We start from the raw sequence: 13,258 nt of genomic DNA on the forward strand, positions 1-13,258 counted from the left end.
AAAAAAAAACAACGTGTTCCCATTATTCACTCAGACACAAAAACACGGGAAAACAGGTTCCAGGTTGAAAAATATCAGTCATCCTTTAAATGTGTATTCTTGCACCATAATGACTTCTCAGACTTTAGTCAAAACCAATCTGCATGTTTCTTTTCCAGGTGAAGCAATCCAGGAAGAAACCCCTACAGGTGAAAACACCACGGGCGCTGCCCACTATGGAGGCCCACCAGGTGATTCGGGCAAACGCTTTGTTCCTGCTGTCCCTCAGCAGCGCTGCTGAGCCCAGCATGCTGTGCCACCACCCTCCTCGTCCCCTGCACTCCCAGCTGCTTCCCAGCCTCAAGGAGGGCGTGTCGGACGAACTCCCCAATAAAATGGGCTGCCTCTACCTTCAGACATTAGCCAGGTAGCTAACAGCTCCGTTAATAACAGATTATTAACACCTTCAGTAACACGTTTGCATCATGATTTCTCTCTCTCCTCTCGTCCTTCAGGCAACACACTGAGAACTTTGGGGCCTACCAAGATGATAACCTCTTCCAAGATGAGATGAGGTATTTGCGCTCAACATCTGTTCCTGCACCTTATATTTCAGTCACCCCAGATGCCTGTCCCAATGTGTTTGAGGAGCCAGAGAGCAACATGAAATCGATGCCCCCCAGGTAACACATCTTAGTATGACGTTTTTAACTGCTTCCACTCTTTAGCATGCTTATAAAATGGGAAAATTGTGGATGCTATTCTTGCAGATTTTCTCATACACCACCTTCTACTGTTTATACATGACAAAAACACACATATATGCATGATATTTAAGTCATGGCAACATTGTTGTTAAGATATTGACGGTTTTTTTTTCATCTTCAGAGCAGTTAAGCATTTTGTCATGAAGACATATACAGTGCAAATACATAGTACTCTCTCCCCTGCACCCCACTGTACACAGTTTGACAGCAAGCTTAATTATTATGGCTTCTTATCATGAGGAGCCCCATTGTATTCAATACAAAAGAGCCTGGCTGGTCTATTCTCTTGTTAAGTGTTTTGTGTGGTATGAAATTAGCCTTTCTAAGTGGTCGACTCCTTTGCTCTTTCTAGTGTTGTATTTAAACTCTAAAAGTTTGATGTCTTCATGATCTTTGTGTTATAGGCTAAACTCTCTTTTATATTCTCCCTTTTAGTCTCGAGACCAGCCCTATTACAGACAGCGACACAGCGAAGCGGACAGTGTTTCAGAGGTCTTACTCCGTCGTAGCATCCGAGTATGACAAACAACACTCACCCTCTCCAGCCCGGGTCAAAGCTGTGCCCAGACGCAGGGTCCACAGTGGTGATGCAGGTAATCACACAAGATCATTTTAGAAATGATTCCTAAAGTAATGGTTTACTCCAAAATCAAAAGAACGTATTTTTTGTTTCACCTGTAGTAATATGAGAATCTATAACAACAGTCGAGACTGTTTTGGTGTGAATTGTCAGGTGTTGGAGATATCTGCAGTAGAAATGTCCTCCCTGTCCCCAGTATAATGGAACTAGATGGCATTCGGCTTGTGGTGCTCAGAGAGCCAATAAAATACATTTGTTTAGCAAACAACAGCAGTCAACTGTATCACAACACAGAAGGAAGTGTGCATCTTCTTTGCTAGCTCACATAGCACCATTGAGCTAATTAATATTACAGCTCAGCCAAGGAGGACGCTATTAATGCTTACATTTCGCGCTGTCACAAGTACAAGCTTTTCCTCCATGAGTAGATGTGCACTTTCCGCTGTGCAGGATTGACAGGTGTAGTTTGGTAGAACAAACATAGTGCATGAAACTGCTCACAACAAGGTCTGTGTGGAATAACCAGGTGATAATTTCTGGAAAGATACATTGCTGCACTACACTGCTCACTGCAGACGCCGCACCAAACCGCCCAGCCATTTTCAAATGTTTTTTTTTTTTTTTTATTTTGGCGCTTTGAGAACCATAAGCAGAGTGCCGTCTATCTTGATCATATTTAAGAGAAGGCAGACATGCCGATATCTCCAACACTCGGCAGCTCACACCATAACAGTATAGACTGATAAATAGCACTTCAGGTGAGAGGAAAAATGCGTGTTTTTGAATCTGTGTGAACTGTCCCTTTAAGGATAAGTGAAATGCGGCATCATTTATAACATCCACTTGCCCTGTCCCCCACACAGAGGTGGGATCGTCCCTGTTGCGGCACCCGTCTCCTGAGCTTTCCAGGCTGATCTCCGCCCACGGCTCCCTCAGTAAGGGGGAGAGGAACTTCCAGTGGCCTGTACTGGCTTTTGTTATCCAGCACCATGACCTGGAGGGCCTGGAGGTGGCCATGAGACATGCGCTGAGGAAGTCTGCCTGCAGGGTGTTCGCCATGGAGGTACAGGCTGCGATGAATCTCAGAGGCTCAGCCTTGCTTTAATTGTCGCTATTCATCCAGCAGGGACTCAGGTTTTTAGGCAATTAGTTGGCTGTATATTGCAAGTTAATTGTTTTAATAGATTTGTTTAGCTCATAGACTTCAATTGGACTCTAGTATCGTTCGTAAGAAGACTAATTGGTATGATTTTCTCTCTGCGTCCCTGTCAGGCATTCAACTGGCTGCTGTGTAATGTGATCCAGACCACGTCCCTGCACGACATCCTTTGGCATTTTGTAGCATCTCTCACCCCGTCGCCCTTTGAACCAGAGGATGAGGAAGACGAAGAGAACAAGGGGAACAAAGAAAATGTGGAACAGGTAACTAGTGTTTAAACTACAAAAAGCAAACATTTATTTTGCTTTGTTATTGCATCTTTTAATTGTGAATATTTCCGCTTTGTGCCCAGCAGGAAAGAGACCTTGGTGTTTGTGAACACCCGCTGTCAGACATTGTTATTGCCGGCGAGGCAGCTCATCCTCTCCCCCACACTTTCCACCGCCTTCTCCAGACTATCTCTGACCTCATGATGTCACTTCCTAGTGGCAGCTCACTTCAACAGATGGCGCTAAGGTACACTTCCTGAATGATACCAACCCACAAACCGACATTTTTTAATTGGAGTGATTTCAAATGTTATCATTTTCACAGATATCTGTTAACTTCCTTAAGATGCAAACTGACAGACAGATAGGAAAGGCGATAATTTGGCCACAAGCTGGTATTGTACGTTGTGATTCCTACCATATTTTAATATTTAGCACACACATAACACCCAGATAATGAAAAATAAGAAATAAATCAGGAGAGGTCGAAACGCCAAAGTCTTATACACAGTGGACTTCCCCTCAGCTTAAGGAAAAAAAACAACGAAAGGACAAAAAACATATTTAAAAACATATTTAGAAATAATAATGATTACATAATGAAGAAGAAATCAGCAAACAAAGCTACCATAATTTAGAAAAAAATGCAAAAACAAAAAGACAACAGTGACCACACAAAATCATCTGAAAAACTAACCAATCCGTGGACAACAATAAAAACAGATATACATTAAAAATACAAAGAAAGACATAAATGACACAATAAAAAAGATACAATATGAACAATATGTTAGAAGCAATCAACCATGTCATTTTTTTAAATTATCACTGCCTTTTGCACTGTTGCCAGTTCTGACATTCATGCTCATATTATCTTGGTGACTTTTCTTCTAGATGCTGGAGTCTCAAGTTCAAGCAGTCTGACCACCAGTTCCTCCACCAGAGCAACGTTTTCCATCACATCAACAATATCTTGTCAAAATCAGATGATGGAGACAGTGAGGAGAGCTTCAACATCAGTGTGCAGTCGGGCTATGAAGCGATGAGCCAGGCAAGAAACAACCGCTGACTTATTTTTAAAACAGACCAACAGTCATATTGATTGTTATACTTCTGTGTTTATGCCATGCACTAACCTGACTGTGTGTGACTACAGGATCTCTGTCTGGTGACCTGTCTGAAGGATCTGACCAGTGTCGTAGACATCAAGACGTCTAGTCGTCCCGCCATGATTGGCAGCCTGACAGACGGCTCCACGGAGACCTTCTGGGAATCTGGAGACGAGGACAAGAACAAAACCAAGAGCATCACCATCAGCTGTGTGAAAGGCATCAACGCCACCAACGTCACTGTTCATGTGGACAACTCCAGAGACATCGGGGTGAGAGGACAACAGCATTGTTATTGTATAAATGCAATTTTCAGACCGATAATAATATACTTATAAAGGCTGTTTTTCTCTCTGTCATATCCACAGAACAAAGTCACATCAGTTACATTCCTATGTGGGAAAGCAATAGAGGACCTCTGCAGAATTAAACAGGTCAGTTTTTGGAAGTAATGTGGGAATACCAGTATAACCAGTATGAGTTGTGCTTTAATGAATGCTGTTAAGATGCGTCTGTTTAATGTCTGAAGACCAGTGTTGCGCTCTATATATATAAGCTGTATCTGTATGATTAAGTATCCATAACTGTACAGAAGTGTGCAAAATGGACACTTAATGGAGAGAGAAAAGGCAACCAGATACTATTTGACGCAGTAGAGAGTGAAAAGAAACAGAGCAGATTTCAGAGGTGCTTAACTATTTACATGATATTACCATATGCAAATCATTAACATATTATCGATATTCAATTTTTAAATGTCACTGATATCATTAATAACATTACGTCACAACACCCCTATTCCATCACTCTGCCGTGTTTCAAACCGATCTGCTGTTGGCAAATGCCAGAAATGACAGTTTTCTTGTTGTGTAGAGGCATTTTTGATGAATGATTGCGGTTGTGCTAATCTCGAACACGTTGCATTTCCTGTTAGCACTTAAAAAAAGTCAACTTGTGTCTCACCTGTCCAAAGTTTTCAATGTGAAGCTTCAGCAGCAGGTGTGCATTAGCAGTAACTTAATACAGCACTCTACAGACACTGAGCATCATCACTGAATATCTTTTCTTGTAAAATGTCTGGTGTAATAACAACGAAGCTGTCACAAGTTTATTAATGAGTGGGAAAATCTCCTCACCGTGGCATCCCTTCTGCACATGCAGCAGAACAGTGTTAATATTCCCATGCCTTTTCATCCAAGGTTGATCTCGATTCGCGGCACATGGGCTGGGTGACCAGTGAGCTTCCTGGAGGGGATCATCATGTGATCAAGGTGGAACTGAAAGGTCCGGAGAACACCCTGAGGGTGCGTCAGGTGAAGGTCCTCGGCTGGAAAGAGGGCGAGAGCATCAAGATTCTGGGACAGATCTCAGCCAGCATGGCCCAGCAGAAGAACTGTGAGGCCGAGACTCTGCGAGTGTTTCGCCTCATCACCTCACAGGTCTGTCAAAGTGCTTTATGGATTTGCTTTATGATCACCTGACAAATATCTGGAGTCTCTTTGAAACATCACTGTTTATGTTGTTGTGTACATCTAGGTCTTTGGAAAACTTATCTGTGGAGATGCAGAACCGACTCCAGAGCAAGAGGAGAAAAACCTTCTTTCATCACCAGAGGGAGAAGACAAGGTCTGCACTCTGACAATTTACCTGACTTAAATATTTAGTGAGCTTCAACTTGATGTTTTACACTTTATTACCTTTCTATGAATAGGTACCATCTGACGCAGACCTTAAAGAGCACATGGTGGGAATCATTTTCAGCAGGAGCAAACTCACCAACCTGCAGAAACAGGTAATCAGTCAGTTCCCAGAACCGCTCAGCAGGATGAGTTATTATCATGTCAGCCGAGCCTAATGTGTGCATTCATCTCCAGGTGTGTGCGCACATCGTCCAAGCCATTCGCATGGAGGCCACACGTGTCAGGGAGGAGTGGGAGCACGCCATCTCCAGCAAAGAAAACGCAAACTCACAGCCCAGCGACGACGACGCCTCCTCAGACGCCTACTGCTTTGAGCTCCTGTCCATGGTCCTGGCTCTGAGTGGCTCCAACGTCGGCCGCCAGTACCTCGCTCAGCAGCTGACACTCATGCAAGACCTGTTTTCTCTGCTGCACACGGCTTCCCCGAGAGTACAGAGACAGGTGGGTGAGCGTACATGTATACATCTAGAGGTTTAGTCAGCCGTTTCTCAACAAAGTGCCTCATGTGTATCCTGGTGGTGGATTTCTTTTCTTGTAAAACATTTGCAAAGCTGTTTTTTTTTTAAAGATATATGAGACTGAGATTGCTTACATCCATGTTTTATAGCTAGTAAAATAGTAAATACCTTGTGACATAGTATAAATTGTATTCTTGTTTGGCATCTGGTCCTCCCCCATCTCAGGTCACATCATTGCTCAGACGCGTCCTTCCTGAGGTTACTCCAGTGCGGCTTGCCAGCATCATTGGCGTGAAGGCTTTGCCACCAGCGGACATCAGCGACATCATCCACTCCACAGAAAAGGGTGACTGGAACAAGCTCTGCATCCTCGACATGTTCCTGGGCTGCATTGCGAAAGCCCTCACTGTGCAGCTGAAAGCCAAAGGCACCACCATCTCTGGCACGGCCGGCATGGCTGCGGGCAAAGGGGTCACCACCGTCACACTGCCCATGATCTTCAACTCAAGGTGAGTTAGTTTCTGCGAGGCCTTTTCAAAATTTGGATGATTAAAAAGATGCTTTAATAAGACCAAAATGTCCAGTGTGAAGGATTTAAGCCTTGATCAACAAAGAGGACTTAGCAGCCGAGGGCCAATTTTTTGCTTGCTGCTTCTGCGTTGCTGAGCGCCTCACGTTTTTGAAGGAGCTCCCTGAACACCTCGAGTTTAAAAAAAACTTAAACTCTGAGCAGAAAAAGCACCTGACAACATTGCTGTTTTTCCTCATTGTCCATTCAGCTGAACTGAAAGGCAGGCTTTCTGTGGTGGCAATGACAACAACAAGGTTTGTGTTAGGTCTACGTTAGCTCACTTTCAGTGTCACCTGAGGCAAGCTGGCAGACATAAGCTGTCCCAATTCTGCCTTTTGAAGGCTGCAGCTCAGTTCAGTTGGATGTAATCTGAATCCTGACAGATAAATTTTGCTAAATCCAATACACTAGACTTTTAAAAGAACACAAATTTATTTTTATAGAGTCTGTGGTAAATTGCATTTTCCCTTGACTTTAATACTTATTTCTCCTTTCTGTCACTCAGCTACATCCGCAGAGGGGAGAGCCACTGGTGGATGAAAGGCTCCACTCCGCCTCAGATAGCAGAGATCATTATAAAGCTGGTTAAAGACATGGCAGCTGTAAGTTCTCATTTGTTAAATGTATCTTATTTATATTTGTCACAAATATCATGTTTTCTCGTATTGTATTTTACCTGGAAAAGTACTTCTAAAACTCTCATTTGCTGTTCATAGGGCCACCTGTCAGACGGTTGGTCCAGAGTCACCAAAAATGCAATAGCTGAGACCATCATAGCACTGACCAAAATGGAGGAGGAGCATCGGTCTCCTGTCCGCTGTATCGCCACCACAAGAGTATGAGTTCAAATATCATCACACACAAAGCATGTATCTATGTTTACAAATACTGTGCATTAGTTAATAACACATTGCATCCCTTTTCTGTCTCATAGCTGTGGCTGGCCTTAGCTTCACTGTGTGTGCTGGACCAGGACCACGTCGACAGGCTGTCCTCTGGTCGCTGGATGGGCAAAGATGGACAGCAGAAGCAGATGGTGAGAACGCTACAAAAGGCCAAGTAATACACTGTTTGGGATTTAAAGATAATCAAAAGATTAGGAAATTGATTCCCTGCTCCTCTTATCCACAGCCCATGTGTGACAATCACGACGATGGTGAGACGGCAGCCATCATCCTTTGCAACATGTGCGGCAACCTCTGCACCGACTGTGACCGCTTCCTCCACCTGCACAGACGCACGCGATCTCACCAGAGACAGGTTGGTCATTAGCACGATGATTCCAGTCGTGTCAACTGCTAATTAGTTCAGTAATATCGATCAATTTCTTGAGGGAATATGGAGTAGAATGAGTTGGCGTTCAACATTGTCTTCATGGCTGCGTTCAGGTGTTCAAGGAGGAAGAGGAGGCGATAAAGGTGGATCTCCATGAAGGCTGTGGGAGGACTAAGCTCTTCTGGCTCATGGCTCTGGCTGACTCTAAGACCATGAAGGCCATGGTGGAGTTCAGGGAGCACACAGGTAACATAGCACTGAGCTTTAACATTGCATTGTGGATATATATTGCTGCAAATTTATTATTGAAAAGAACTACGTAAACTATGATATTATTATAACAGTAAAGTGATTATTTGTGCAGGTAAACCAGCCTCTAGCAGCTCAGACGCCTGCAGGTTCTGTGGTACGAGGAATGGAACCGAGCTGTCCGCGGTGGGCAGCGTCTGCTCAGACCCAGACTGCCAGGTACTGAACATCAACAAGAGTTTCCCACATTTTCATTTGTTTCTGGCAGCTCGCCCAATCAAAACATCTGCTGCCACGTATTGATTTTAGAATTTTCGAGACTGGACCTTTTTTTAAAGGTGCTATTGGAATATATACCGGTTTTTTTTTTGTTTTTTTTTTAACCACATTCCCAGAGCATAGTGCACACTCTGGGCACAAACGGAGCAGCAGGATTTCAGGCACACTGAAAGTGAAACTTAAGCGTTCATTGCGTTGAGTTTAAAAGTTTGCCTTCACTTGCCTCTGCTGCAGCTGCACCTCTTAACTTTCAATCTGATCTGATTAGCTCTGAATGGAGTGACAGATCAGTTAATTATCCCATGACTCAAACTCCACAAACTGCTGCTGAGGAAAAAATAACTCCTGGAGAGCTCTGCCTGTGCTGTGTTCACAGACCTTCAAAACTGTCCGACTTAAGAGAGGGGACACAAAATGATAAAAAAGGGACACGCACACACACAAGACTAAAACAAAAAACAAAAAAAGAAAGGAGTTTGCTAACATGGAAACATGATTAAAAACTCATACGAGGACTTCTTTGGTTACTACTTTTCTTCTATTTTATATGAATATTTATTCAAATAAATAAATAAATATTACTGATTAAATATTGACCATTTCGGTTAGCACCTTCTCATGATTACAGCAGCGTTCTGTGAAAATCACATAGAAGTTATTGAAAACAGTGCCATTACTCTCTACAATAATATTTACGTAAAATAAATAAACTACACATTAATAATGAAAATAAGTGTGCTATATGAGACCAATTTAGTGTAATTTTTTGATCATCATTATATTTCAAGCCCTGACAGTAGCTCAGAAGCCTCACCTGTTTCTCTGATGTTGTCTCCCTCAGGAGTACGCTAAACTGGCGTGCAGTAAAACTCACCCTTGTGGTCACCCCTGTGGAGGAGTCAAGAATGAGGAGTCCTGCCTCCCGTGTCTGCACGGCTGCGACAAGAACACGGGCTGTCTGAAACAGGATGCAGACGACATGTGTATGATCTGCTTCACAGAGGCGCTCTCTGCTGCTCCTGCAGTACAGGTAGCTCTAAATACAAGAGTTTGATCTTTGGGTGGACGAGTTTATCTTCAAAGCTTTTTTTTCTCATATAACTCTTTGTTCTTTCTCAGCTGGACTGCACTCACGTGTTCCACCTTCAGTGTACCCGTCGTGTGCTTGAGAATCGCTGGCTCGGGCCCCGGATCACGTTTGGGTTCATGCTGTGTCCCATCTGCAAGGTGAGGTGTTACCTGAGCCTCTCTGTCTGAAGAGATGAACTCAACAAAGAGGCTGCAAAGTATTTCCACCACACCTTGGAGTTGAGTTTGCTTAAAAACTTTGTTGAAGCTCAGTCTGCTGTGTGACGCATACTGTAAACTCAACACTACCTTTATGAACGTGGGCTTGTTTGTTTGCCTCCAGAACAAAATCAATCACTCGGTGATCAAGGACCTGCTGGACCCCATTAAGGAGCTCTATGAGGACGTGAGGAGAAAGGCTCTGATGAGGCTGGAGTACGAGGGTCTGCATAAGAGCGAGGCAATAACGACACCGGGAGCACGTTTCCACAACGACCCTGCTGGCTTTGCAATGAACAGATATGCATACTATGTCTGCTACAAGTGCAAGAAGGTACGATATAAACTGCTCTTTATATTATTATGCAAATGTCGTTCAGGTGGCGAAAATTAACGGCTGCCCTTATTTCCAGGCTTATTTTGGGGGAGAGGCTCGCTGTGATGCGGAGGCCGGACAGGGAGACGACTACGACCCCAGTGAGCTGATCTGTGGAGCATGTTCGGATGTGTCCAGGGCTCAGGTGGGTAACTGTTACTGTGGCCTGTTTAAAGGAATAGTTTTGACATTTTTAAATACACTTTTCTTGTTAACAAGATTGACGCCACTCTTGCATGGTTCCCGTGGATCCATAAAGTCTTAAAGTCATTAAATCAATCAATCTAAAATTAAGGCTATAATTGGACTTCAAATGTCAAATGTCTTCAAAAGTCTTAAAAGTGCTAAGTGGAAAAGGTACAATTGCATTGTTAAATCTCAAAATAATAGGTAACTTAAAAAACATCAGAGAATACCACTTGCATCGCTGTCACCCAAAAGTCATGTTTAATATTAAAGTAAATTAGCCTCTCCACAATGTTGTCAAAAATTTAAAATAACAATCTGAGACTGTCAGTGGCAAAAACAAGCACATTTAGTGGATGTTAATTCACAGATAGCTCGGAGTGGTCATGGGTTTGGGAAAACAGTTATCCTTTAAGGTGATGCTTAAATCTGTGCTTCCCCTGATGATTCCTGTTCATTTGTCAGCAGATGTGCTCCAAGCACGGCACAGACTTCCTGGAGTATAAATGCCGGTACTGCTGCTCGGTGGCTGTTTTCTTCTGCTTTGGAACGACACACTTCTGCAACGCCTGCCATGACGACTTCCAGAGGATGACCAGTGTCCCCAAAGAGGAACTGCCCCACTGTCCTGCAGGTGCTTAACGATTTTATCAACTACACTCTTCTGGAAAACGATAAATTATTTAAAATCAGACAGAAATTACTTAAAGACAGCGTTCCCACAGTCATGGTAAACCTGGAAAAATCATGGAATTTTATGCACATTTCCCAGGCCTGGAAAAGTCATGGAACTAGTAAAAATCATTGAAAGTCATGTGGTTTGTGTAATAAATTAGATTACATTAATGTAACGTAACGGTGAATTTATTTTCATATGACGTAATATAACTTCAACATGTGTTGATGTGTGACATTGTTTTCGTTATGTTTTTTGAATATGTTCATCATGTACTTTTCTTTTTTAAATTTTTTTTATAGAAAACTTATTAAACTTAACATTTTTGGCAATTTTTCTTTTCTTTTTGGCAAAATAGATTTTTTAAAATTTGTTAAATAAATTTAAATAAATACATTTTATTTTATTATTTTTTTCTTCAAAAGAAATTCTTCAAAAACAGTTTTTTGGCAGTTTCTTCTTGTTTTTCTTAAATTTCTTAAATTTGGCTTTTTTTTTTTTTTTAATTTGGGTGGTTTTTATATATAAAACTTTTAAAAAGAACGTTTTTTTTAAGGCACGTTTTCTCTGAAAATTGACAAAATTACCATGTATACTACCCACAAACTGTTAAAACAGAAATTATTGTTAGGTTTGAATCTTTAAAAAAAAATATATATGTATTTGGGGGCCTTGAAAAGTCATGGAAAAGTTTTGAAATGTCCATGACAGTGTGTGGGAACACTGTAAAGAAAAAACATTAACCTTATGCTTTCTATCTCAGGGCCCAAAGGCAAGCAGCTGGAGGGGACTGAATGCCCTTTGCATGTGGTTCACCCACCAACGGGGGAGGAGTTCGCTCTGGGCTGCGGGGTGTGCAGAAATGCTCACACCTTCTAAACTTTTACTTAAAAACCAGTTTGTCTACTGTGATTTCTGGCTGCTGCTGCTGAAGCTCAGCTGAGAAACTTGGCTCTCGCATCGTCAAGTCTCCTGGACACACTGGACCAGGTTTCTGCCCTGCGCCGAGAGTCCTCAGGTCTGCTCTTGTACCAACATCAGTATCCGGGCTCTGCTACGAACACAGGCTGTGGCTCCTTTGGATTCAGAGTAACCTGATTGGAAAAAAAATGAACAATAGAATTTTAAAAAAAAGAAGAAAAAAAAGAAAATATCTTGTGACGTGTTTGCATGTGGCCGTTGTATTCCCTCGGCTTCTATAGACGTTGCACACCTCCTGATCACTGAAGTGTAACAAGATTAAACATTGAATATGAAATAAACTTGCTTAAAAGCAACTGTGGATCAGAGTGGATTTAAAAAAAAGAAAAAAACGGAACAGGCCGTATTTCCAGCTTCCTAACTATAAATTTAAAATATTGTTGTATGTAAACTTTTTTTCGTAATCTTGTACAGTATTCTCCACTGTCAAGTGCATCATGGGTTGACGGACAAAAAAAAAAAAAGAAGAAGGTGGATAAGACTGTTAAGAATATTATGTTTGGGAGGAAAATAGTGTACGATTTATCTAATCTTGTATATAATGATACTATTCAAAATAGCTGTATTCCGAAGTTGCTACTCTTCACTTCAGTTTTGTTTGATATTCTGGGTTATGTTTTGAGCCAGAACTTTTAATGAAGTGCAATACTGGGTGTGCCTCCTATTTTGCAGCTGTTTAACCTATGGAATGTATGTCAATAAAGCCACTGTACATTTTTATACAGTAGACGGTCGTAATTCCCCCTCTTCTAAATGTCAGATCTCTTCTGTTGTCTGCAAAGGAGAAGCAGGAGCCTGGCGCCTGCAGTGAATGACGGTGGATGTAAATCCTGTTTGCAGCTCGGTCAAAAAGGAAAAAAAAAAAGTACCAAAATCCTACAGTAATACAAAAACAAACAAAGAACCTCACAGTGAGACTGATTACAGCTGAATGATTAGAGGGGCCAGTCTTCACACCAAATAAAATTGTGCACCTGTAATGCTTTTCCCTAGTAGGAGGTGGGGGGGTCGGGGAGAACAAAGCGTGTGGAAAAGAGTGTGGAAAAAAAGCAGCTGCTGTTATATAAAAAAGCTTAATACTTGTGAATCTGCTCTGTAATATCTGTGGTGGATGGAGTTGAATGGTAATAAACCAGGTTCTCTGTTTCGCAAAGTATACATGGTGTCATTAATGAGTGGTGACGTTTCTATTAATTTGAATTTTTATCCCACATATAGAAGACACGATGGTGCAAAATCGAAGTCTAAAACTAAAGACTTCAATGGTTGGTATATACAACATTGCTGCAAATACCAAAATCAAAAATCTGAAAATCTTGTGCTTCTCAGCAGAGACTGGGAAAACATGAGGATGTAT

The 13,258-nt window shown here is 42.0% G+C and overlaps 1 protein-coding gene across 14 annotated transcripts in view; it reads left to right on the plus strand.

Annotated features, from left to right (window-relative positions):
- mycbp2 (MYC binding protein 2) overlaps positions 1 to 13,057 on the plus strand; it is a 94,573-nt gene extending 81,516 nt beyond the window's left edge. For 10 of the 14 annotated variants that reach the window (XM_042494130.1, XM_042494133.1, XM_042494142.1 and 7 more), the window contains 26 exons: positions 159 to 406; positions 495 to 662; positions 1,182 to 1,339; positions 2,190 to 2,389; positions 2,599 to 2,748; positions 2,838 to 3,001; positions 3,649 to 3,805; positions 3,911 to 4,135; positions 4,232 to 4,297; positions 5,063 to 5,302; positions 5,400 to 5,489; positions 5,575 to 5,655; positions 5,738 to 6,004; positions 6,247 to 6,530; positions 7,098 to 7,194; positions 7,309 to 7,428; positions 7,527 to 7,628; positions 7,724 to 7,852; positions 7,981 to 8,113; positions 8,232 to 8,335; positions 9,237 to 9,425; positions 9,515 to 9,622; positions 9,807 to 10,016; positions 10,096 to 10,203; positions 10,713 to 10,878; positions 11,684 to 13,057. In XM_042494130.1, the coding sequence (XP_042350064.1) occupies positions 159 to 406; positions 495 to 662; positions 1,182 to 1,339; positions 2,190 to 2,389; positions 2,599 to 2,748; positions 2,838 to 3,001; positions 3,649 to 3,805; positions 3,911 to 4,135; positions 4,232 to 4,297; positions 5,063 to 5,302; positions 5,400 to 5,489; positions 5,575 to 5,655; positions 5,738 to 6,004; positions 6,247 to 6,530; positions 7,098 to 7,194; positions 7,309 to 7,428; positions 7,527 to 7,628; positions 7,724 to 7,852; positions 7,981 to 8,113; positions 8,232 to 8,335; positions 9,237 to 9,425; positions 9,515 to 9,622; positions 9,807 to 10,016; positions 10,096 to 10,203; positions 10,713 to 10,878; positions 11,684 to 11,799 (4,080 nt within the window). In that variant the 3' untranslated portion in view covers positions 11,800 to 13,057. The remainder of the gene's footprint in view (positions 1 to 158; positions 407 to 494; positions 663 to 1,181; positions 1,340 to 2,189; positions 2,390 to 2,598; positions 2,749 to 2,837; positions 3,002 to 3,648; positions 3,806 to 3,910; positions 4,136 to 4,231; positions 4,298 to 5,062; positions 5,303 to 5,399; positions 5,490 to 5,574; positions 5,656 to 5,737; positions 6,005 to 6,246; positions 6,531 to 7,097; positions 7,195 to 7,308; positions 7,429 to 7,526; positions 7,629 to 7,723; positions 7,853 to 7,980; positions 8,114 to 8,231; positions 8,336 to 9,236; positions 9,426 to 9,514; positions 9,623 to 9,806; positions 10,017 to 10,095; positions 10,204 to 10,712; positions 10,879 to 11,683) is intronic. The other 4 variants (XM_042494131.1, XM_042494135.1, XM_042494143.1 and 1 more) reach the window with 1 other exon arrangement.
- Positions 13,058 to 13,258: the final 201 nt, after the last annotated feature.

Source organism: Plectropomus leopardus, chromosome 10, assembly GCF_008729295.1.
Source record: "Plectropomus leopardus isolate mb chromosome 10, YSFRI_Pleo_2.0, whole genome shotgun sequence".
Lineage (NCBI taxonomy): Eukaryota > Metazoa > Chordata > Actinopteri > Perciformes > Serranidae > Plectropomus > Plectropomus leopardus.